Source organism: Crotalus tigris, unplaced genomic scaffold (genome assembly GCF_016545835.1).
Source record: "Crotalus tigris isolate CLP2741 ecotype Arizona unplaced genomic scaffold, ASM1654583v1 scf7180000023827.205595, whole genome shotgun sequence".
NCBI classification, from domain to species: Eukaryota; Metazoa; Chordata; class Lepidosauria; order Squamata; family Viperidae; genus Crotalus; species Crotalus tigris.
Window position 1 is genome coordinate 105,171 of NW_024100212.1, and position 23,461 is coordinate 128,631.

At 38.7% G+C, this 23,461-nt stretch overlaps 1 protein-coding gene and 2 long non-coding RNA genes across 3 annotated transcripts; all 3 read left to right on the top strand.

Moving 5' to 3' along the window:
- The first annotated feature begins 4,899 nt into the window (after positions 1-4,899).
- On the top strand, positions 4,900-5,563 carry LOC120298255. Its single transcript, XR_005554018.1, has 3 exons — positions 4,900-5,111; positions 5,224-5,309; positions 5,404-5,563. It is a non-coding gene; the product is annotated as an uncharacterized LOC120298255 (long non-coding RNA).
- Positions 5,564-5,573: 10 nt separating this feature from the next.
- Positions 5,574-7,156, top strand: LOC120298256. The gene is made up of 3 exons (XR_005554019.1): positions 5,574-5,659; positions 5,775-5,858; positions 6,389-7,156. It is a non-coding gene; the product is annotated as an uncharacterized LOC120298256 (long non-coding RNA).
- Positions 7,157-11,280: 4,124 nt separating this feature from the next.
- On the top strand, positions 11,281-14,661 carry LOC120298253. The gene is made up of 9 exons (XM_039321769.1): positions 11,281-11,322; positions 12,769-12,808; positions 12,914-13,077; positions 13,183-13,276; positions 13,388-13,473; positions 13,568-13,681; positions 13,777-13,823; positions 13,939-14,022; positions 14,553-14,661. The coding sequence occupies exons 1-8, from the start codon at positions 11,281-11,283 to the stop codon at positions 13,964-13,966; spliced, it is 615 nt and encodes a 204-aa protein (XP_039177703.1). The 3' UTR covers positions 13,967-14,022; positions 14,553-14,661.
- Positions 14,662-23,461: the final 8,800 nt, after the last annotated feature.

Here is a 23,461-nt window from a genome sequence, read left to right on the forward strand (position 1 = left end):
AACTGTGTTAAGTATTTTCTCTTATGAGGAACAACGTTAATGCCAGAAGACCCAACAAAGAAGCTATCTCAGGCATTTCAGGGTCAGCCAAAAATACACTGCAATGAGTACGATTTCCATATTTTTGGAGAAAGGACCCTTCCGTGCAATAAAAGATAAGAATTGAAACAGAATGAAAACTGAATGAGGAGGAGGGACTTTCTCTCAGGCTCACACCAGGCCCTCCCAAAATGGCACGCTGCTCTTTGGTCCCCACATGAATTGGCAGAGCCAGGTCTTCATGCTCTTTGGAAGGCCGGGAGAGTGAGGACCAATCTCACCTCTGGAGGCAAGATGATCCAGGAGGTGGGGGGCAATGGCAGAGAATGTCTCTTCTTAGATCCCGCCAGTGGACATTCTTTAACTGATAGGGTCTGTAACATACTCTTTCCGCCTAACTGGATGGGACGGCCTGGGACAAGGCGCTTACTTAAGTAAACTGATCCCGTGCCATGAAGGATTTTAAATTGGACCGGAAAACAAACTGGCACCCAATGCAACAAGAGATATTAGAAACAGTTACAAAAATAATTTTTAAAAACCGAGAAATATATTACACAAACTTAACCCAAATTTTATTCTGAATAATTTATTTTTAAACCAAGTTACAAAATACTCATAAAGATAATTCTTTATCAGAAACACCAATAGGAGCATGCTTCATCCAGCCTGGGGAGAAATTAAAAAGGTGGCCCCAGGGAAAAGTACGGGTTGAACCTCTGGAGCAGGTGATAAAACATTGGTTGATGCAGGGCCATTGGTCTAATGGGCTATCGTTATCCACCACAAGATTTATATGCATAAGATAATAAAAAATGGCAGCTGCTGACCAACGCAAAACACAAGAGCTTAGGATAACCTGGCTGCCAGAGAAGTGTCCAACTGGTGGGGGGAAGGAGGTATGTCCCAGGCACTGTAGCTAATCAGAAGGACATGCAACAGGCTATCCCCTCAGAAAGGTTAGTTGTTGTTGTTGTTGTTATCATATGGCATTGTTACAGTAGCCAGGAGACCACAATGCTATTGCAGAGTAGTAGTTTCGCTTGCCAAGATACCAGCCCTGTTATAGGAAATGCTTGTGCGCTTCCCAAGATGCATCGCAGGAGGGCAAGTTGGCTTTGCACCACAGAGAAAGATGAGCGGCTCTTTCTGCAGCATCACCCAAGGCCCCCGATCACAATGACATCATATTTCGAAGTGCCAAACTCCATATCTGCCACGGTCCCACTTTTCCACACATGCTGAAAACCCCCATCCCTCCCGAAGACTGCCGGTACCACGAGGCAGCACCAGCCATGACCGAAGGGCCACATCCGAGTGTAGGTGAAGGATAGGTAAATCACTGAGGCTCCTGGTAGAACATGGCAGAAAAGTGGGGTGAAGTTGAGAGCCCAGGAATGCCAGCAGCGTCTCCCTCGGTGGACATTCCCATCCAATGGCTAGCAGGTGCCTGAGGATTATATTTGTTAGGCCTGGGAAATTTTACACATGCACACTTGCAACTGGGCATGACAGACTTCTCTGACGTCTTTGCATCCTCAAAATTGAGGAGAAGCAGACCGATACCTTGTGCTCTGGAAACCAGAGAATTATGGGAGATGACTATTAGGAAGTAAAAAGCCAAACCAAAATCAAGAAGTCCCACTGATGTTATTGTTGACAATATGCTGCAAATTTAATTGCTGTGTTATATTCGACATTTTCATATTATTTTTTGTAGCCCTGAACTGGTCTGGAAGTGGGTGAGAGAGAGGAAAGCTGCTGCTATGTCAAGCTCTAATGGCGGAAGTTTGGGGAAAATATTCTTTATTCTCAGATTTCAATTACTGACTCTGTATGAATGGAAAAGCGTACGGGGGAACTTGTTTTACTAGTAATAATAACAATTAACATGATCCAAAGAGATATGAGTTAATAATGTCCAAAGTAGGATTAAAATACAAAAGTAACAATTAATAGCTAGAGAAAAGGGGGGTTGGAGAAACGGAAAGTTGCTTCTTGCAAGAGCAAGAATATCTCCAATTCTGCTCTCTCACCTCTGCACCACTTTGTCAGTTTAAATTGTGCATATTTCTCCAACAATCTCCCTGCTTTCTTCAGTGGCACTAATTTTTCTAAGGTGTTTTTCTTCTTACTTCAGCCTCTGATTCCACCAAACGCATCAACGGGATTTTGTAATTACATTTTTCCCAATATTGAAAAATACTGAAATATTGCAAAAAGGAATAAATCTCTGAGTAGCATCCAAACAGCCCATCACTTTGCTTTGCTTTTCCTTTGTGAGGTCATGCTTCATGATGGTGGCGACAGGTAGATGAGCTCACAAAGGAGAAGTAAATAAAACTTCTGGTGGGCTGAATGAAAGCTCTTGTGGGTTTTGAGTAGTGGTGGCGTAGTCAGGTTTTGCTTTTATTTCACAGCGTTTTAATAGCTTAGCTTTTGTTTCTTTTTCGGTATTTATTTTCCTGCTTATTTATCTTTGTTTATTTATCACATTTGTTTATTTACATTTATTTATCTATTTATTTATAATTTACCTATTTATCTATTTATTTATCTATTTGCATATTTATCTATTCATTTATCTATTTATTTATCTATTTATCTATTTATTTATTTATCCATTTATTTATCTATTTGCATATTTATCTATTCATTTATCTATTTATTTATCTATTTATCTATTTATTTATTTATCCATTTATTTATCTATTTGCATATTTATCTATTTATTTATCTATTTATTTATCTATATCTATTTATCTATTTACCTATTTATATATCTATTTATCTATTTATTATATTTAATATATTTATTTATTTAGGTTAGGATTAGTTTAGTTTAGGGCATTAAGGCATTATTTATCTTATTTAATACATTTGTTTATTTCTATTTATTTATCTGTTTATTTATCTATTTATTTGTTCATTTATTTATCTATTTACCTATTTATCAATTTATTTATCTATTTATTTCTCAATTTATTTATTTATCTATTTATTTATTTATCTATTTATTATATTTAATATATTTAGTTAGTTTAGGATTAGTTTAGCTTAGGGCATTAAGGATGGAGACATTCTTATACTATGCAGGGAAACTCCTGTTTCAGGTAAGGCCCTCTTTTTTGTTTATTTATTTATTTACTTGTCAACTGCGTAACTCTAGGATGAGTTCAAGATTCAAAGAGGTAGCATGACATGTAGCATAAATACAGTAATAATCATAATAATAAAATCCCTCTTTCTAATTAATTTTTAACATTGCTTGCCTCTTTTAAATTTTATATACGATGCTCGTGTTTTTAATATTGCATTTGTATAGTACCTAGACTGAGGGAAATGGGCAGTTCTTAAATATGATAAATAAACAAATAAATAGTGTGTGTTCTAGTCTTCTGCGTGCTAAACTGCATTGGCCATTAGTCCTGGTTAACCCTAACCCTAACCCTGTCCCTTGTCCCTTTTTAGCACTGGGAAAGGTTCAGAGTGACATTGATCCCTATTTCAATTCATCAGGTGTAACGAGGGAGGGGAGAGAGCCCCCCACCCCTTCCTACTGTGTTTGGCTGTGACAGATGGAGACAACTGCTGCAATGCATGGATGTGGTCCCCTTCCCCAAATACCTGTTCCCATGACAATCAACCCACTTGCTTATATCACTGACTGCTCCCTCACTATACACAACAGTGGAACCTGAACAGTACATGTAGCAATGTCTTCTCTGATTATCAGCCCAGAACTGTGTCGGAGGAAAGATGGAGAAAAGCTGGCACGGGCTGACTGATTTAATAGTATTTTTATACGGATGACTCCATAGCAACTCTTCACAATTTACAAACAGCTGCCTAAAATCCACACAACTAGTAATCACGAGGCCCAGAGTCACCCTACACTAAACTAGAGATGGGAAGATCCTAGCTTCTGACCATGTTGTCATCAGCACTGTCAATTGTTTGTACAGCCAGGTTTATATTGGAAGAAGAGGGCCATTAAAACATCACTTTAACTGCAGAGCAACTAAAGGGCAGCTTTAGCTGTCCCTGCAGCTGGCTGGAGGTGAAATTCAGGTGATGCCATGAGGGTTGTTACTTAACAATGGCTAGTGAGGGTCTTCATGCTATGGTTAGAGGGGCAGGAGGATGAACTAGCTGATTTGATTCACTCCAACTCTCTAAACAAAATTAGCATACGGGATCCAGTGGAACTTTTGTTCCTGTTAATCCTTTTTCATAAGTGGGAAGTTCTACCATATTTGTATTTTTTTAAAAAACCCAGTTGGCCTTCTGAGTCTAGGATCCCTTCTTTCCAGACTGAGTTGACTTTCTTTGACTCCAATAGCAAAAGACCATCTGAAGAAAAAGCCTTGGAAGTATAATTTCCCATAAATTCATTTTTTCTTTTCTATTTTTTTCAAAAAAGAAAAAAATCTGAAGCACGACATTGGCCAAGCATTGATATGTGCTACTGCGATCGTATCCACACTATGATTTATAATACTTAGTAAATTCGCCTCCTCCAGCTGATTTGTCCTGAGCTGTTCAAAATGTCTTCTTTTGGCAGGTCTGTCTGCAGAAATACAGAGACCACCAAAGAGAACAAAGTGAGTAACCAACTCTTTTGTTTGTGTGGAACCTGTGGCAGGAGTGGGGATACAAAGGCAACCCTCCCTCTGCACCACACCTGACCCTTCCTATTTAATGACCAGTCTTAAATGTTAGTCTTGTTGGCGGGTTAATACGTAATGTCTTTTGGGAATATTGTTTAACAACACAAGTGTTTTTCCATAAAAATACAGAACAGAAGCAGACAGACGAGGTGACATCCTCACGGGAGAAGGAGCTGGCAGAAAAAGATGCCACCATAAGAGCTGTAAGTCATTCATTTCCCTCACAATCCTGATTTAAGCCCCCTCTTTTTGTCTGCGTATCTATATCCGATGACTGATGCATGCTTCCTTTAATTTCCGCATCTTAGTTGGAAGAGGAGAACAAGACGTTAGCCAGCGAACTGGCCCATCTTCTGGAGCGGAATGAGGAACTCAAGCACTTAACAAATCTTGATCCAGAAAGTGAGTCTTATTTTAACTTAAGAACATTTTAATTGTTTTCATTTTAAAAACAAAAGTGATTTATTCATCTTGGCTGTACGAGTTCTAATTTTTTGTTACTTTTTTTTGCCAGGAGAGGCTGACAGAAAGGAGTTGGAGGTTGCAATATTGAAGAAAAAATTGGAAATGGAGCAGAAGGCAATCAGCCGACTCACCGCTGTAAGTATCTTACATGATAGTAAGAAATTAGAACAACCTCTGTAAGCCAGATTTTATAATGTACTAACTGTACTTGCTCAATTTCTTTTAACAGGAGGTCTCAAGAGAGAGGGAGAGGAGAAGAGACCTCATGAGAGCGCGGGACCGGGCAATCGATGCCATCTGCTCCCAGCTACTGTCTATCCCTTATTCGGAGAGAAGATTGTCGGTGAGCTTTGTCCTTCTGCTTCTGGGAGAGAAAGAGACATATTTCAATTGATGACTCTCTACCCCATTCTAAAATATTTGTTTAACAATTTTCAGCCTCTGCAAGAAGCAAATAGAAAAAAATATCTGAATGCGTCAAGAAGGTAAATGATACCATTTTTAAGACATTACATGTTTTTTTCCATAGAAAAGTTATCATACAACATTTGGTAGTAAAAATCAAATCAATTTTGCAACACAATTTTTATTTTTTTACAGTAGCTCGGGGTCAAGTGAAAACAGATGACTCTATCGCGGTCAAGAACATGTGGGTTCCCAACCGCAGATTGTAGTAGAGATGGAGTAAGTGATCTGATATGTTTCTGTTTCATTCTGAATATGGTCAATATTTTCGGGCAAATACGGTAGGAGTCATGCAAAAAAAAAGAAGAATTTTTTTGTTTGAATGTTTCCATGAATTATCCTGAAATTTTCACATTCAGGTTAGGCTATAACATTCAGCCACGAAATAGGAGATTTTAGACAGAATGCCCTCTCTTATGCCATTAGAAATAGAGCTTAGATGGCTTTTCTTGATGTGCTGGGTTGCATTGTTCCAAAGGCAAATGTAATTTAAAAATTTGCTAATATTCTACCTGCTAATTTTTGCTGAGAAGTTATTCATCAGATTAACTATTGTCTCTTTCAACTGGCTAGTTTGCATTAGACAAAAATGCTGTTTGATGTGTAATTTAATGTGTTAGTTATTTTTTATTGAAATTCTTATCTGTGTTTCAAAATAAGATCTGGTTTTTCTTCAAATACAATCTTCAAATACAGGATTGCACTAACATGACTTCCATTCTAACCTACTTGTTTTTAATCTGTTTCAGTGAATTCAAAGACACCTGTCCCTCTTTTTGGGACTCCCTCTTCTCCCGTCTTAACTCAACCAGGAAAAACCAGGACCAGCTGTGGCTCAGAGATGCAGTCAAGTGACATACATCACTTTTTACACCTCTTCCCTTAACCAAGACCATGGCAATTGGTCCCAACTGAAGTCGTAACATGATGACTACCTGTATTATGAACATTCTCCTTCACCACCAAATACGCTCCTGAAGAAATTGCTTTTGGCGTCCATTTCTTGTCTGGGGGTCAAAGTCAGGAAAATGCTTCCAGAAATTTGAATGTCACGCAGGATGATCGTGCCCTGCAAGTTTCTGCCCTGAGTACCTGGCATGTTAAGAAAGAACACCTCAAGAGCGCCCAGGGGAAAGACATCAAGCGTGCTTTGGCCAACGGCCTTGCCAGCCAAGTTGATACCTTCCATCTGCCCAAATGTCCACCCATCCATTGATGATGAAGTAAAAGATGATTCGGGATCTGGAGGCTAAGTCTTACGACGATTGAACTAGGCGTGTCTAGCCTAACCAAGAAAAGGATTAGGAGTGTCATGATAGCTGTCTGCCAATAGTTGAGGGGCTGCCAGAGAGAAAAGGGGGATGGCCTATTCTCCAAAGCATCTGGAACAGGATAAGAAGTAACCAACCGAAAATCATCATGGAGGGATCCAAGCTAGAATGATGGATAAATTTCCTGATAGTGAGAACAATGAATCAGTGGAAAGGCTTGCCTCAGGCTAATTGGAGAATGTGATTAATGACTGCTTCATGGGGGTGGGAATTGCAATTTGTTACGTTGTATCTGGGGGAAGGGAATCTGGTTTTGGGTTGAACTATGTAGTGCCAATACTTTGTTTCCTGAACAAAATGTTCTTTAAGGAAGAATTCTTGCCTTGAAGTTCTTTTGATGGGTTTCATCTATCGGAATCATGAGAGTATATGCAAATACAACTCAACAGAACGTTCTCACTTACAAGTGCACCTCAGCTGAGAAAGGAAGCTCTATATTGCTTTCCATGGCTTTCCAAGTGGCACATCGATTCCTTAATCTGTTCAGATGGAAGAGTACAGCGCTGTCTCCCAAATTTCAATCGGTGACCTTTTAACTATGATGCAGAGAAACAACAGGCTATACAAAGTGGATGAATGGATGAATGGAAACTGGGTCCAAGCAATTTCTTCAGGCTTGTAAACCATTTTGCACATTCGTAAAATCGGGCAGCAGCACGTGACCTGCTTAACAAATGGCATAATGCTGCAACTTTGGAATTGGCTACAATCATAAATCGAGAACTACCTGTATTATAATGAATGTCAACCTAATGCAGAACATAATTTTTATAGCCTTATTTTCTGTATTTGTTTTCTTGTACAAAACATTCCATCTCCATTATTGATCATGAAGTAAAATACATTTTAAAATAAAATATATTATATTTAATGAAGAAATATATTCAAACAGCTATCTTTGAAAGAGCAGGAGAGGTAATCTAATACTTAATTCGTTTTTATTCAATGGCCTGCAAAGGAGGGTACTTACAGGCACTACATGATTTATAGCACATACTACAGACTCATGAACCCTACATAAGAAGACAAACCTACATCACCTTTATAAAATCTAATTTAACCCTAACTTATTTAAATTCTCTCTCTCCCTCCCTCCCTCCCTCCCTCCCTCTCCCAGGATCTAATCTAAGAGGGATATGGCTAATATGTTCATTTATTCTTCACTTTTGTGTCATTGGGAATGCCTGACCTTAACTGTGTTAAGTATTTTCTCTTATGAGGAACAACGTTAATGCCAGAAGACCCAACAAAGAAGCTATCTCAGGCATTTCAGGGTCAGCCAAAAATACACTGCAATGAGTACGATTTCCATATTTTTGGAGAAAGGACCCTTCCGTGCAATAAAAGATAAGAATTGAAACAGAATGAAAACTGAATGAGGAGGAGGGACTTTCTCTCAGGCTCACACCAGGCCCTCCCAAAATGGCATGCTGCTCTTTGGTCCCCACATGAATTGGCAGAGCCAGGTCTTCATGCTCTTTGGAAGGCCGGGAGAGTGAGGACCAATCTCACCTCTGGAGGCAAGATGATCCAGGAGGTGGGGGGCAATGGCAGAGAATGTCTCTTCTTAGATCCCGCCAGTAGACATTCTTTAACTGATAGAGTCTGTAACATACTCTTTCTGCCTAACTGGATGGGACGGCCTGGGACAAGGCGCTTACTTAAGTAAACTGATCCCGTGCCATGAAGGATTTTAAATTGGACCGGAAAACAAACTGGCACCCAATGCAACAAGAGATATTAGAAACAGTTACAAAAATAATTTTTAAAAACCGAGAAATATATAACACAAACTTAACCCAAATTTTATTCTGAATAATTTATTTTTAAACCAAGTTACAAAATACTCATAAAGATAATTCTTTATCAGAAATCCCAATAGGAGCATGCTTCATCCAGCCTGGGGAGAAATTAAAAAGGTGGCCCCAGGGAAAAGTACGGGTTGAACCTCTGGAGCAGGTGATAAAACATGGGTTGATGCAGGGCCATTGGTCTAACGGGCTATCGTTATCCACCACAAGATTTATATGCATAAGATAATAAAAAATGGCAGCTGCTGACCAACGCAAAACACAAGAGCTTAGGATACCCTGGCTGCCAGAGAAGTGTCCAACTGGTGGGGGGAAGGAGGTATGTCCCAGGCACTGTAGCTAATCAGAAGGACATGCAACAGGCTATCCCCTCAGAAAGGTTAGTTGTTGTTGTTGTTGTTATCATATGGCATTGTTACAGTAGCCAGGAGACCACAATGCTATTGCAGAGTAGTAGTTTCGCTTGCCAAGATACCAGCCCTGTTATAGGAAATGCTTGTGCGCTTCCCAAGATGCATCGCAGGAGGCAAGTTGGCTTTGCACCACAGAGAAAGATGAACGGCTCTTTCTGCAGCATCACCCAAGGCCCCCGATCACAATGACATCATATTTCGAAGTGCCAAACTCCATATCTGCCACGGTCCCACTTTTCCACACATGCTGAAAACCCCCATCCCTCCCGAAGACTGCCGGTACCACGAGGCAGCACCAGCCATGACCGAAGGGCCACATCCGAGTGTAGGTGAAGGATAGGTAAATCACTGAGGCTCCTGGTAGAACATGGCAGAAAAGTGGGGTGAAGTTGAGAGCCCAGGAATGCCAGCAGCGTCTCCCTCGGTGGACATTCCCATCTCTTACCAGTGATTACAATGGCTAGCAGGTGCCTGAGGATTGTATTTGTTAGGCCTGGGAAATTTTACACATGCACACTTGCAACTGGGCATGACAGACTTCTCTGACTTCTCTTTGCATCCTCAAAGTTGAGGAGAAGCAGACCGATACCTTGTACTCTGGAAACCAGAGAATTATGGGAGATGACTATTAGGAAGTAAAAAGCCAAACCAAAATCAAGAAGTCCCACTGATGTTATTGTTGACAATATGCTGCAAATTTAATTGCTGTGTTATATTCGACATTTTCATATTATTTTTTGTAGCCCTGAACTGGTCTGGAAGTGGGTGAGAGAGAGGAAAGCTGCTGCTATGTCAAGCTCTAATGGCGGAAGTTTGGGGAAAATATTCTTTATTCTCAGATTTCAATTACTGACTCTGTATGAATGGAAAAGCGTACGGGGGAACTTGTTTTACTAGTAATAATAACAATTAACATGATCCAAAGAGATATGAGTTAATAATGTCCAAAGTAGGATTAAAATACAAAAGTAACAATTAATAGCTAGAGAAAAGGGGGGTTGGAGAAAGGGAAAGGTGCTTCTTGCAAGAGCAAGAATATCTCCAATTCTGCTCTCTCACCTCTGCACCACTTTGTCAGTTTAAATTGTGCATATTTCTCCAACAATCTCCCTGCTTTCTTCAGTGGCACTAATTTTTCTAAGGTGTTTTTCTTCTTACTTCAGCCTCTGATTCCACCAAACGCATCAACGGGATTTTGTAATTACATTTTTCCCAATATTGAAAAATACTGAAATATTGCAAAAAGGAATAAATCTCTGAGTAGCATCCAAACAGCCCATCACTTTGCTTTGCTTTTCCTTTGTGAGGTCATGCTTCATGATGGTGGCGACAGGTAGATGAGCTCACAAAGGAGAAGTAAATAAAACTTCTGGTGGGCTGAATGAAAGCTCTTGTGGGTTTTGAGTAGTGGTGGCGTAGTCAGGTTTTGCTTTTATTTCACAGCGTTTTAATAGCTTAGCTTTTGTTTCTTTTTCGGTATTTATTTTCCTGCTTATTTATCTTTGTTTATTTATCACATTTGTTTATTTACATTTATTTATCTATTTATTTATAATTTACCTATTTATCTATTTATTTATCTATTTGCATATTTATCTATTCATTTATCTATTTATTTATCTATTTATCTATTTATTTATTTATCCATTTATTTATCTATTTGCATATTTATCTATTCATTTATCTATTTATTTATCTATTTATTTATTTATCCATTTATTTATCTATTTGCATATTTATCTATTTATTTATCTATTTATTTATCTATATCTATTTATCTATTTACCTATTTATATATCTATTTATCTATTTATTATATTTAATATATTTATTTATTTAGGTTAGGATTAGTTTAGTTTAGGGCATTAAGGCATTATTTATCTTATTTAATACATTTGTTTATTTCTATTTATTTATCTGTTTATTTATCTATTTATTTATTCATTTATTTATCTATTTACCTATTTATCAATTTATTTATCTATTTATTTCTCAATTTATTTATTTATCTATTTATTTATTTATCTATTTATTATATTTAATATATTTAGTTAGTTTAGGATTAGTTTAGTTTAGGGCATTAAGGATGGAGACATTCTTATACTATGCAGGGAAACTCCTGTTTGAGGTAAGGCCCTCTTTTTTGTTTATTTATTTATTTACTTGTCAACTGCGTAACTCTAGGATGAGTTCAAGATTCAAAGAGGTAGCATGACATGTAGCATAAATAATAATCATCATAATAAAATCCCTCCTTCTAATTAATTTTTAACATCACTTGCCTCTTTTAAATTTTATATACGATGCTCGTGTTTTTAATATTGCATTTGTATAGTACCTAGACTGAGGGAAATGGGCAGTTCTTAAATATGATAAATAAACAAATAAATAGTGTGTGTTCTAGTCTTCTGCGTGCTAAACTGCATTGGCCATTAGTCCTGGTTAACCCTAACCCTAACCCTGTCCCTTGTCCCTTTTTAGCACTGGGAAAGGTTCAGAGTGACATTGATCCCTATTTCAATTCATCAGGTGTAACGAGGGAGGGGAGAGAGCCCCCCACCCCTTCCTACTGTGTTTGGCTGTGACAGATGGAGACAACTGCTGCAATGCATGGATGTGGTCCCCTTCCCCAAATACCTGTTCCCATGACAATCAACCCACTTGCTTATATCACTGACTGCTCCCTCACTATACACAACAGTGGAACCTGAACAGTACATGTAGCAATGTCTTCTCTGATTATCAGCCCAGAACTGGGTCGGAGGAAAGATGGAGAAAAGCTGGCACGGGCTGACTGATTTAATAGTATTTTTATACGGATGACTCCATAGCAACTCTTCACAATTTACAAACAGCTGCCTAAAATCCATACAACTAGTAATCACGAGGCCCAGAGTCACCCTACACTAAACTAGAGATGGGAAGATCCTAGCTTCTGACCATGTTGTCATCAGCACTGTCAATTGTTTGTACAGCCAGGTTTATATTGGAAGAAGAGGGCCATTAAAACATCACTTTAACTGCAGAGCAACTAAAGGGCAGCTTTAGCTGTCCCTGCAGCTGGCTGGAGGTGAAATTCAGGTGATGCCATGAGGGTTGTTACTTAACAATGGCTAGTGAGGGTCTTCATGCTATGGTTAGAGGGGCAGGAGGATGAACTAGCTGATTTGATTCACTCCAACTCTCTAAACAAAATTAGCATACGGGATCCAGTGGAACTTTTGTTCCTGTTAATCCTTTTTCATAAGTGGGAAGTTCTACCATATTTGTATTTTTTTAAAAAACCCAGTTGGCCTTCTGAGTCTAGGATCCCTTCTTTCCAGACTGAGTTGACTTTCTTTGACTCCAATAGCAAAAGACCATCTGAAGAAAAAGCCTTGGAAGTATAATTTCCCATAAATTCATTTTTTCTTTTCTATTTTTTTCAAAAAAGAAAAAAATCTGAAGCACGACATTGGCCAAGCATTGATATGTGCTACTGCGATCGTATCCACACTATGATTTATAATACTTAGTAAATTCGCCTCCTCCAGCTGATTTGTCCTGAGCTGTTCAAAATGTCTTCTTTTGGCAGGTCTGTCTGCAGAAATACAGAGACCACCAAAGAGAACAAAGTGAGTAACCAACTCTTTTGTTTGTGTGGAACCTGTGGCAGGAGTGGGGACACAAAGGCAACCCTCCCTCTGCACCACACCTGACTCTTCCTATTTAATGACCAGTCTTAAATGTTAGTCTTGTTGGCGGGTTAATACGTAATGTCTTTTGGGAATATTGTTTAACAACACAAGTGTTTTTCCATAAAAATACAGAACAGAAGCAGATAGACAAGGTGACATCCTCACGGGAGAAGGAGCTGGCAGAAAAAGATGCCACCATAAGAGCTGTAAGTCATTCATTTCCCTCACAATCCTGATTTAAGCCCCCTCTTTTTGTCTGCGTATCTATATCCGATGACTGATGCATGCTTCCTTTAATTTCCGCATCTTAGTTGGAAGAGGAGAACAAGACGTTAGCCAGCGAACTGGCCCATCTTCTGGAGCGGAATGAGGAACTCAAGCACTTAACAAATCTTGATCCAGAAAGTGAGTCTTATTTTAACTTAAGAACATTTTAATTGTTTTCATTTTAAAAACCAAAGTGATTTATTCATCTTGGCTGTACGAGTTCTAATTTTTTGTTACTTTTTTTGCCAGGAGAGGCTGACAGAAAGGAGTTGGAGGTTGCAATATTGAAGAAAAAATTGGAAATGGAGCAGAAGGCAATCAGCCGACTCACCGCTGTAAGTATCTTACATGATAGTAAGAAATTAGAACAACCTCTGTAAGCCAGATTTTATAATGTACTAACTGTACTTGCTCAATTTCTTTTAACAGGAGGTCTCAAGAGAGAGGGAGAGGAGAAGAGACCTCATGAGAGCGCGGGACCGGGCAATCGATGCCATCTGCTCCCAGCTACTGTCTATCCCTTATTCGGAGAGAAGATTGTCGGTGAGCTTTGTCCTTCTGCTTCTGGGAGAGAAAGAGACATATTTCAATTGATGACTCTCTACCCCATTCTAAAATATTTGTTTAACAATTTTCAGCCTCTGCAAGAAGCAAATAGAAAAAAATATCTGAATGCGTCAAGAAGGTAAATGATACCATTTTTAAGACATTACATGTTTTTTTCCATAGAAAAGTTATCATACAACATTTGGTAGTAAAAATCAAATCAATTTTGCAACACAATTTTTATTTTTTTACAGTAGCTCGGGGTCAAGTGAAAACAGATGACTCTATCGCGGTCAAGAACATGTGGGTTCCCAACCGCAGATTGTAGTAGAGATGGAGTAAGTGATCGGATATGTTTCTGTTTCATTCTGAATATGGTCAATATTTTCGGGCAAATACGGTAGGAGTCATGCAAAAAAAAAGAAGAATTTTTTTGTTTGAATGTTTCCATGAATTATCCTGAAATTTTCACATTCAGGTTAGGCTATAACATTCAGCCACGAAATAGGAGATTTTAGACAGAATGCCCTCTCTTATGCCATTAGAAATAGAGCTTAGATGGCTTTTCTTGATGTGCTGGGTTGCATTGTTCCAAAGGCAAATGTAATTTAAAAATTTGCTAATATTCTACCTGCTAATTTTTGCTGAGAAGTTATTCATCAGATTAACTATTGTCTCTTTCAACTGGCTAGTTTGCATTAGACAAAAATGCTGTTTGATGTGTAATTTAATGTGTTAGTTATTTTTTATTGAAATTCTTATCTGTGTTTCAAAATAAGATCTGGTTTTTCTTCAAATACAATCTTCAAATACAGGATTGCACTAACATGACTTCCATTCTAACCTACTTGTTTTTAATCTGTTTCAGTGAATTCAAAGACACCTGTCCCTCTTTTTGGGACTCCCTCTTCTCCCGTCTTAACTCAACCAGGAACAACCAGGACCAGCTGTGGCTCAGAGATGCAGTCAAGTGACATACACACTTTGGCAATTGGTCCCAACCCAACTGAAGTCGTAACATGATGACTACCTGTATTATGAACATTCTCCTTCACCACCAAATACGCTCCTGAAGAAATTGCTTTTGGCGTCCATTTCTTGTCTGGGGGTCAAAGTCAGGAAAATGCTTCCAGAAATTTGAATGTCACGCAGGATGATCGTGCCCTGCAAGTTTCTGCCCTGAGTACCTGGCATGTTAAGAAAGAACACCTCAAGAGCGCCCAGGGGAAAGACATCAAGCGTGCTTTGGCCAACGGCCTTGCCAGCCAAGTTGATACCTTCCATCTGCCCAAATGTCCACCCATCCATTGATGATGAAGTAAAAGATGATTCGGGATCTGGAGGCTAAGTCTTACGACGATTGAACTAGGCGTGTCTAGCCTAACCAAGAAAAGGATTAGGAGTGTCATGATAGCTGTCTGCCAATAGTTGAGGGGCTGCCAGAGAGAAAAGGGGGATGGCCTATTCTCCAAAGCATCTGGAACAGGATAAGAAGTAACCAACCGAAAATCATCATGGAGGGATCCAAGCTAGAATGATGGATAAATTTCCTGATAGTGAGAACAATGAATCAGTGGAAAGGCTTGCCTCAGGCTAATTGGAGAATGTGATTAATGACTGCTTCATGGGGGTGGGAATTGCAATTTGTTACGTTGTATCTGGGGGAAGGGAATCTGGTTTTGGGTTGAACTATGTAGTGCCAATACTTTGTTTCCTGAACAAAATGTTCTTTAAGGAAGAATTCTTGCCTTGAAGTTCTTTTGATGGGTTTCATCTATCGGAATCATGAGAGTATATGCAAATACAACTCAACAGAACGTTCTCACTTACAAGTGCACCTCAGCTGAGAAAGGAAGCTCTATATTGCTTTCCATGGCTTTCCAAGTGGCACATCGATTCCTTAATCTGTTCAGATGGAAGAGTACAGCGCTGTCTCCCAAATTTCAATCGGTGACCTTTTAACTATGATGCAGAGAAACAACAGGCTATACAAAGTGGATGAATGGATGAATGGATGAACTGGGTCCAAGCAATTTCTTCAGGCTTGTAAACCATTTTGCACATTCGTAAAATCGGGCAGCAGCACGTGACCTGCTTAACAAATGGCATAATGCTGCAACTTTGGAATTGGCTACAATCATAAATCGAGAACTACCTGTATTATAATGAATGTCAACCTAATGCAGAACATAATTTTTATAGCCTTATTTTCTGTATTTGTTTTCTTGTACAAAACATTCCATCTCCATTATTGATCATGAAGTAAAATACATTTTAAAATAAAATATATTATATTTAATGAAGAAATATATTCAAACAGCTATCTTTGAAAGAGCAGGAGAGGTAATCTAATGCTTCATTCGTTTTTATTCAATGGCCTGCAAAGGAGGGCACTTACAGGCACTACATGATTTATAGCACATACTACAGACTCATGAACCCTAAATAAGAAGACAAACCTACATCACCTTTATAAAATCTAATTTAACCCTGACTTATTTAAATTCTCTCCCTCCCTCCCTCTCCCAGGATCTAATTTAAGAGGGATACGGCTAATATGTTCATTTATTCCTCACTTTTGTGTCATTGGGAATGCCTGACCTTAACTGTGTTAAGTATTTTCTCTTATGAGGAACAACATTAATGCCAGAAGACCCAACAAAGAAGCTATCTCAGGCATTTCAGGGTCAGCCAAAAATACACTGCAATGAGTACGATTTCCATATTTTTGGAGAAAGGACCCTTCAGTGCAATAAAAGATAAGAATTGAAACAGAATGAAAACTGAATGAGGAGGAGGGACTTTCTCTCAGGCTCACACCAGGCCCTCCCAAAATGGCACGCTGCTCTTTGGTCCCCACATGAATTGGCAGAGCCAGGTCTTCATGCTCTTTGGAAGGCCGGGAGAGTGAGGACCAATCTCACCTCTGGAGGCAAGATGATCCAGGAGGTGGGGGGCAATGGCAGAGAATGTCTCTTCTTAGATCCCGCCAGTGGACATTCTTTAACTGATAGGGTCTGTAACATACTCTTTCCGCCTAACTGGATGGGACGGCCTGGGACAAGGCGCTTACTTAAGTAAACTGATCCCGTGCCATGAAGGATTTTAAATTGGACCGGAAAACAAACTGGTACCCAATGCAACAAGAGATATTAGAAACAGTTACAAAAATAATTGTTAAAAACCGAGAAATATATTACACAAACTTAACCCAAATTTTATTCTGAATAATTTATTTTTAAACCAAGTTACAAAATACTCATAAAGATAATTCTTTATCAGAAACACCAATAGGAGCATGCTTCATCCAGCCTGGGGAGAAATTAAAAAGGTGGCCCCAGGGAAAAGTACGGGTTGAACCTCTGGAGCAGGTGATAAAACATTGGTTGATGCAGGGCCATTGGTCTAACGGGCTATCGTTATCCACCACAAGATTTATATGCATAAGATAATAAAAAATGGCAGCTGCTGACCAACGCAAAACACAAGAGCTTAGGATAACCTGGCTGCCAGAGAAGTGTCCAACTGGTGGGGGGAAGGAGGTATGTCCCAGGCACTGTAGCTAATCAGAAGGACATGCAACAGGCTATCCCCTCAGAAAGGTTAGTTGTTGTTGTTGTTGTTATCATATGGCATTGTTACAGTAGCCAGGAGACCACAATGCTATTGCAGAGTAGTAGTTTCGCTTGCCAAGATACCAGCCCTGTTATAGGAAATGCTTGTGCGCTCTCCAAGATGCATCGCAGGAGGGCAAGTTGGCTTTGCACCACAGAGAAAGATGAACGGCTCTTTCTGCAGCATCATCCAAGGCCCCCGATCACAATGACATCATATTTCGAAGTGCCAAACTCCATATCTGCCACGGTCCCACTTTTCCACACATGCTGAAAACCCCCATCCCTCCCGAAGACTGCCGGTACCACGAGACAGCACCAGCCATGACCGAAGGGCCACATACGAGTGTAGGTGAAGGATAGGTAAATCACTGAGGCTCCTGGTAGAACATGGCAGAAAAGTGGGGTGAAGTTGAGAGCCCAGGAATGCCAGCAGCGTCTCCCTCGGTGGACATTCCCATCTCTTACCAGTGATTACAATGGCTAGCAGGTGCCTGAGGATTGTATTTGTTAGGCCTGGGAAATTTTACACATGCACACTTGCAACTGGGCATGACAGACTTCTCTGACTTCTCTTTGCATCCTCAAAGTTGAGGAGAAGCAGACCGATACCTTGTACTCTGGAAACCAGAGAATTATGGGAGATGACTATTAGGAAGTAAAAAGCCAAACCAAAATCAAGAAGTCCCACTGATGTTATTGTTGACAATATGCTGCAAATTTAATTGCTGTGTTATATTCGACATTTTCATATTATTTTTTGTAGCCCTGACCTGGTCTGGAAGTGGGTGAGAGAGAGGAAAGCTGCTGCTATGTCAAGCTCTAATGGCGGAAGTTTGGGGAAAATATTCTTTATTCTCAGATTTCAATTACTGACTCTGTATGAATGGAAAAGCGTACGGGGGAACTTGTTTTACTAGTAATAATAACAATTAACATGATCCAAAGAGATATGAGTTAATAATGTCCAAAGTAGGATTAAAATACAAAAGTAACAATTAATAGCTAGAGAAAAGGGGGGTTGGAGAAACGGAAAGTTGCTTCTTGCAAGAGCAAGAATATCTCCAATTCTGCTCTCTCACCTCTGCACCACTTTGTCAGTTTAAATTGTGCATATTTCTCCAACAATCTCCCTGCTTTCTTCAGTGGCACTAATTTTTCTAAGGTGTTTTTCTTCTTACTTCAGCCTCTGATTCCACCAAACGCATCAACGGGATTTTGTAATTACATTTTTCCCAATATTGAAAAATACTGAAATATTGCAAAAAGGAATAAATCTCTGAGTAGCATCCAAACAGCCCATCACTTTGCTTTGCTTTTCCTTTGTGAGGTCATGCTTCATGATGGTGGCGACAGGTAGATGAGCTCACAAAGGAGAAGTAAATAAAACTTCTGGTGGGCTGAATGAAAGCTCTTGTGGGTTTTGAGTAGTGGTGGCGTAGTCAGGTTTTGCTTTTATTTCACAGCGTTTTAATAGCTTAGCTTTTGTTTCTTTTTCGGTATTTATTTTCCTGCTTATTTATCTTTGTTTATTTATCACATTTGTTTATTTACATTTATTTATCTATTTATTTATAATTTACCTATTTATCTATTTATTTATCTATTTGCATATTTATCTATTCATTTATCTATTTATTTATCTATTTATCTATTTATTTATTTATCCATTTATTTATCTATTTGCATATTTATCTATTCATTTATCTATTTATTTATCTATTTATCTATTTATTTATTTATCCATTTATTTATCTATTTGCATATTTATCTATTTATTTATCTATATCTATTTATCTATTTACCTATTTATATATCTATTTATCTATTTATTATATTTAATATATTTATTTATTTAGGTTAGGATTAGTTTAGTTTAGGGCATTAAGGCATTATTTATCTTATTTAATACATTTGTTTATTTCTATTTATTTATCTGTTTATTTATCTATTTATTTATTCATTTATTTATCTATTTACCTATTTATCAATTTATTTATCTATTTATTTCTCAATTTATTTATTTATCTATTTATTTATTTATCTATTTATTATATTTAATATATTTAGTTAGTTTAGGATTAGTTTAGTTTAGGGCATTAAGGATGGAGACATTCTTATACTATGCAGGGAAACTCCTGTTTGAGGTAAGGCCCTCTTTTTTGTTTATTTATTTATTTACTTGTCAACTGCGTAACTCTAGGATGAGTTCAAGATTCAAAGAGGTAGCATGACATGTAGCATAAATAATAATCATCATAATAAAATCCCTCCTTCTAATTAATTTTTAACATCACTTGCCTCTTTTAAATTTTATATACGATGCTCGTGTTTTTAATATTGCATTTGTATAGTACCTAGACTGAGGGAAATGGGCAGTTCTTAAATATGATAAATAAACAAATAAATAGTGTGTGTTCTAGTCTTCTGCGTGCTAAACTGCATTGGCCATTAGTCCTGGTTAACCCTAACCCTAACCCTGTCCCTTGTCCCTTTTTAGCACTGGGAAAGGTTCAGAGTGACATTGATCCCTATTTCAATTCATCAGGTGTAACGAGGGAGGGGAGAGAGCCCCCCACCCCTTCCTACTGTGTTTGGCTGTGACAGATGGAGACAACTGCTGCAATGCATGGATGTGGTCCCCTTCCCCAAATACCTGTTCCCATGACAATCAACCCACTTGCTTATATCACTGACTGCTCCCTCACTATACACAACAGTGGAACCTGAACAGTACATGTAGCAATGTCTTCTCTGATTATCAGCCCAGAACTGGGTCGGAGGAAAGATGGAGAAAAGCTGGCACGGGCTGACTGATTTAATAGTATTTTTATACGGATGACTCCATAGCAACTCTTCACAATTTACAAACAGCTGCCTAAAATCCATACAACTAGTAATCACGAGGCCCAGAGTCACCCTACACTAAACTAGAGATGGGAAGATCCTAGCTTCTGACCATGTTGTCATCAGCACTGTCAATTGTTTGTACAGCCAGGTTTATATTGGAAGAAGAGGGCCATTAAAACATCACTTGAACTGCAGAGCAACTAAAGGGCAGCTTTAGCTGTCCCTGCAGCTGGCTGGAGGTGAAATTCAGGTGATGCCATGAGGGTTGTTACTTAACAATGGCTAGTGAGGGTCTTCATGCTATGGTTAGAGGGGCAGGAGGATGAACTAGCTGATTTGATTCACTCCAACTCTCTAAACAAAATTAGCATACGGGATCCAGTGGAACTTTTGTTCCTGTTAATCCTTTTTCATAAGTGGGAAGTTCTACCATATTTGTATTTTTTTAAAAAACCCAGTTGGCCTTCTGAGTCTAGGATCCCTTCTTTCCAGACTGAGTTGACTTTCTTTGACTCCAATAGCAAAAGACCATCTGAAGAAAAAGCCTTGGAAGTATAATTTCCCATAAATTCATTTTTTCTTTTCTATTTTTTTCAAAAAAGAAAAAAATCTGAAGCACGACATTGGCCAAGCATTGATATGTGCTACTGCGATTGTATCCACACTATGATTTATAATACTTAGTAAATTCGCCTCCTCCAGTTGATTTGTCCTGAGCTGTTCAAAATGTCTTCTTTTGGCAGGTCTGTCTGCAGAAATACAGAGACCACCAAAGAGAACAAAGTGAGTAACCAACTCTTTTGTTTGTGTGGAACCTATGGCAGGAGTGGGGATACAAAGGCAACCCTCCCTCTGCACCACACCTGACCCTTCCTATTTAATGACCAGTCTTAAATGTTAGTCTTGTTGGCGGGTTAATACGTAATGTCTTTTGGGAATATTGTTTAACAACACAAGTGTTTTTCCATAAAAATACAGAACAGAAGCAGATAGACTAGGTGACATCCTCACAGGAGAAGGAGCTGGCAGAAAAAGATGCCACCATAAGAGCTGTAAGTCATTCATTTCCCTCACAATCCTGATTTAAGCCCCCTCTTTTTGTCTGCGTATCTATATCCGATGACTGATGCATGCTTCCTTTAATTTCCGCATCTTAGTTGGAAGAGGAGAACAAGACGTTAGCCAGCGAACTGGCCCATCTTTTAGAGCGGAATGAGGAACTCAAGCACTTAACAAATCTTGATCCAGAAAGTGAGTCTTATTTTAACTTAAGAACATTTTAATTGTTTTCATTTTAAAAACAAAAGTGATTTATTCATCTTGGCTGTACGAGTTCTAATTTTTTGTTACTTTTTTTTGCCAGGAGAGGCTGACAGAAAGGAGTTGGAGGTTGCAATATTGAAGAAAAAATTGGAAATGGAGCAGAAGGCAATCAGCCGACTCACCGCTGTAAGTATCTTACATGATAGTAAGAAATTAGAACAACCTCTGTAAGCCAGATTTTATAATGTACTAACTGTACTTGCTCAATTTCTTTTAACAGGAGGTCTCAAGAGAGAGGGAGAGGAGAAGAGACCTCATGAGAGCGCGGGACCGGGCAATCGATGCCATCTGCTCCCAGCTACTGTCTATCCCTTATTCGGAGAGAAGATTGTCGGTGAGCTTTGTCCTTCTGCTTCTGGGAGAGAAATAGACATATTTCAATTGATGACTCTCTACCCCATTCTAAAATATTTGTTTAACAATTTTCAGCCTCTGCAAGAAGCAAACAGAAAAAAATATCTGAATGCGTCAAGAAGGTAAATGACACCATTTTTAAGACATTACATGTTTTTTTCCATAGAAAAGTTATCATACAACATTTGGTAGTAAAAATCAAATCAATTTTGCAACACAATTTTTATTTTTTTACAGTAGCTCGGGGTCAAGTGAAAACAGATGACTCTATCGCGGTCAAGAACATGTGGGTTCCCAACCGCAGATTGTAGTAGAGATGGAGTAAGTGATCGGATATGTTTCTGTTTCATTCTGAATATGGTCAATATTTTCGGGCAAATACGGTAGGAGTCATGCAAAAAAAAAGAAGAATTTTTTTGTTTGAATGTTTCCATGAATTATCCTGAAATTTTCACATTCAGGTTAGGCTATAACATTCAGCCACGAACTAGGAGATTTTAGACAGAATGCCCTCTCTTATGCCATTAGAAATAGAGCTTAGATGGCTTTTCTTGATGTGCTGGGTTGCATTGTTCCAAAGGCAAATGTAATTTAAAAATTTGCTAATATTCTACCTGCTAATTTTTGCTGAGAAGTTATTCATCAGATTAACTATTGTCTCTTTCAACTGGCTAGTTTGCATTAGACAAAAATGCTGTTTGATGTGTAATTTAATGTGTTAGTTATTTTTTATTGAAATTCTTATCTGTGTTTCAAAATAAGATCTGGTTTTTCTTCAAATACAATCTTCAAATACAGGATTGCACTAACATGACTTCCATTCTAACCTACTTGTTTTTAATCTGTTTCAGTGAATTCAAAGACACCTGTCCCTCTTTTTGGGACTCCCTCTTCTCCCGTCTTAACTCAACCAGGAAAAACCAGGACCAGCTGTGGCTCAGAGATGCAGTCAAGTGACATACATCACTTTTTACACCTCTTCCCTTAACCAAGACCATGGCAATTGGTCCCAACTGAAGTCGTAACATGATGACTACCTGTATTATGAACATTCTCCTTCACCACCAAATACGCTCCTGAAGAAATTGCTTTTGGCATCCATTTCTTGTCTGGGGGTCAAAGTCAGGAAAATGCTTCCAGAAATTTGAATGTCACACAGGATGATCGTGCCCTGCAAGTTTCTGCCCTGAGTACCTGGCATGTTAAGAAAGAACACCTCAAGAGCGCCCAAGGGAAAGACATCAAGCGTGCTTTGGCCAATGGCCTTGCCAGCCAAGTTGATACCTTCCATCTGCCCAAATGTCCACCCATCCATTGATGATGAAGTAAAAGATGATTCGGGATCTGGAGGCTAAGTCTTACGACGATTGAACTAGGCGTGTCTAGCCTAACCAAGAAAAGGAGTAGGAGTGTCATGATAGCTGTCTGCCAATAGTTGAGGGGCTGCCAGAGAGAAAAGGGGGATGGCCTATTCTCCAAAGCATCTGGAACAGGATAAGAAGTAACCAACTGAAAATCATCATGGAGGGATCCAACCTAGAATGATGGATAAATTTCCTGATAGTGAGAATAATGAATCAGTGGAAAGGCTTGCCTCAGGCTAATTGGAGAATGTGATTAATGACTGCTTCATGGG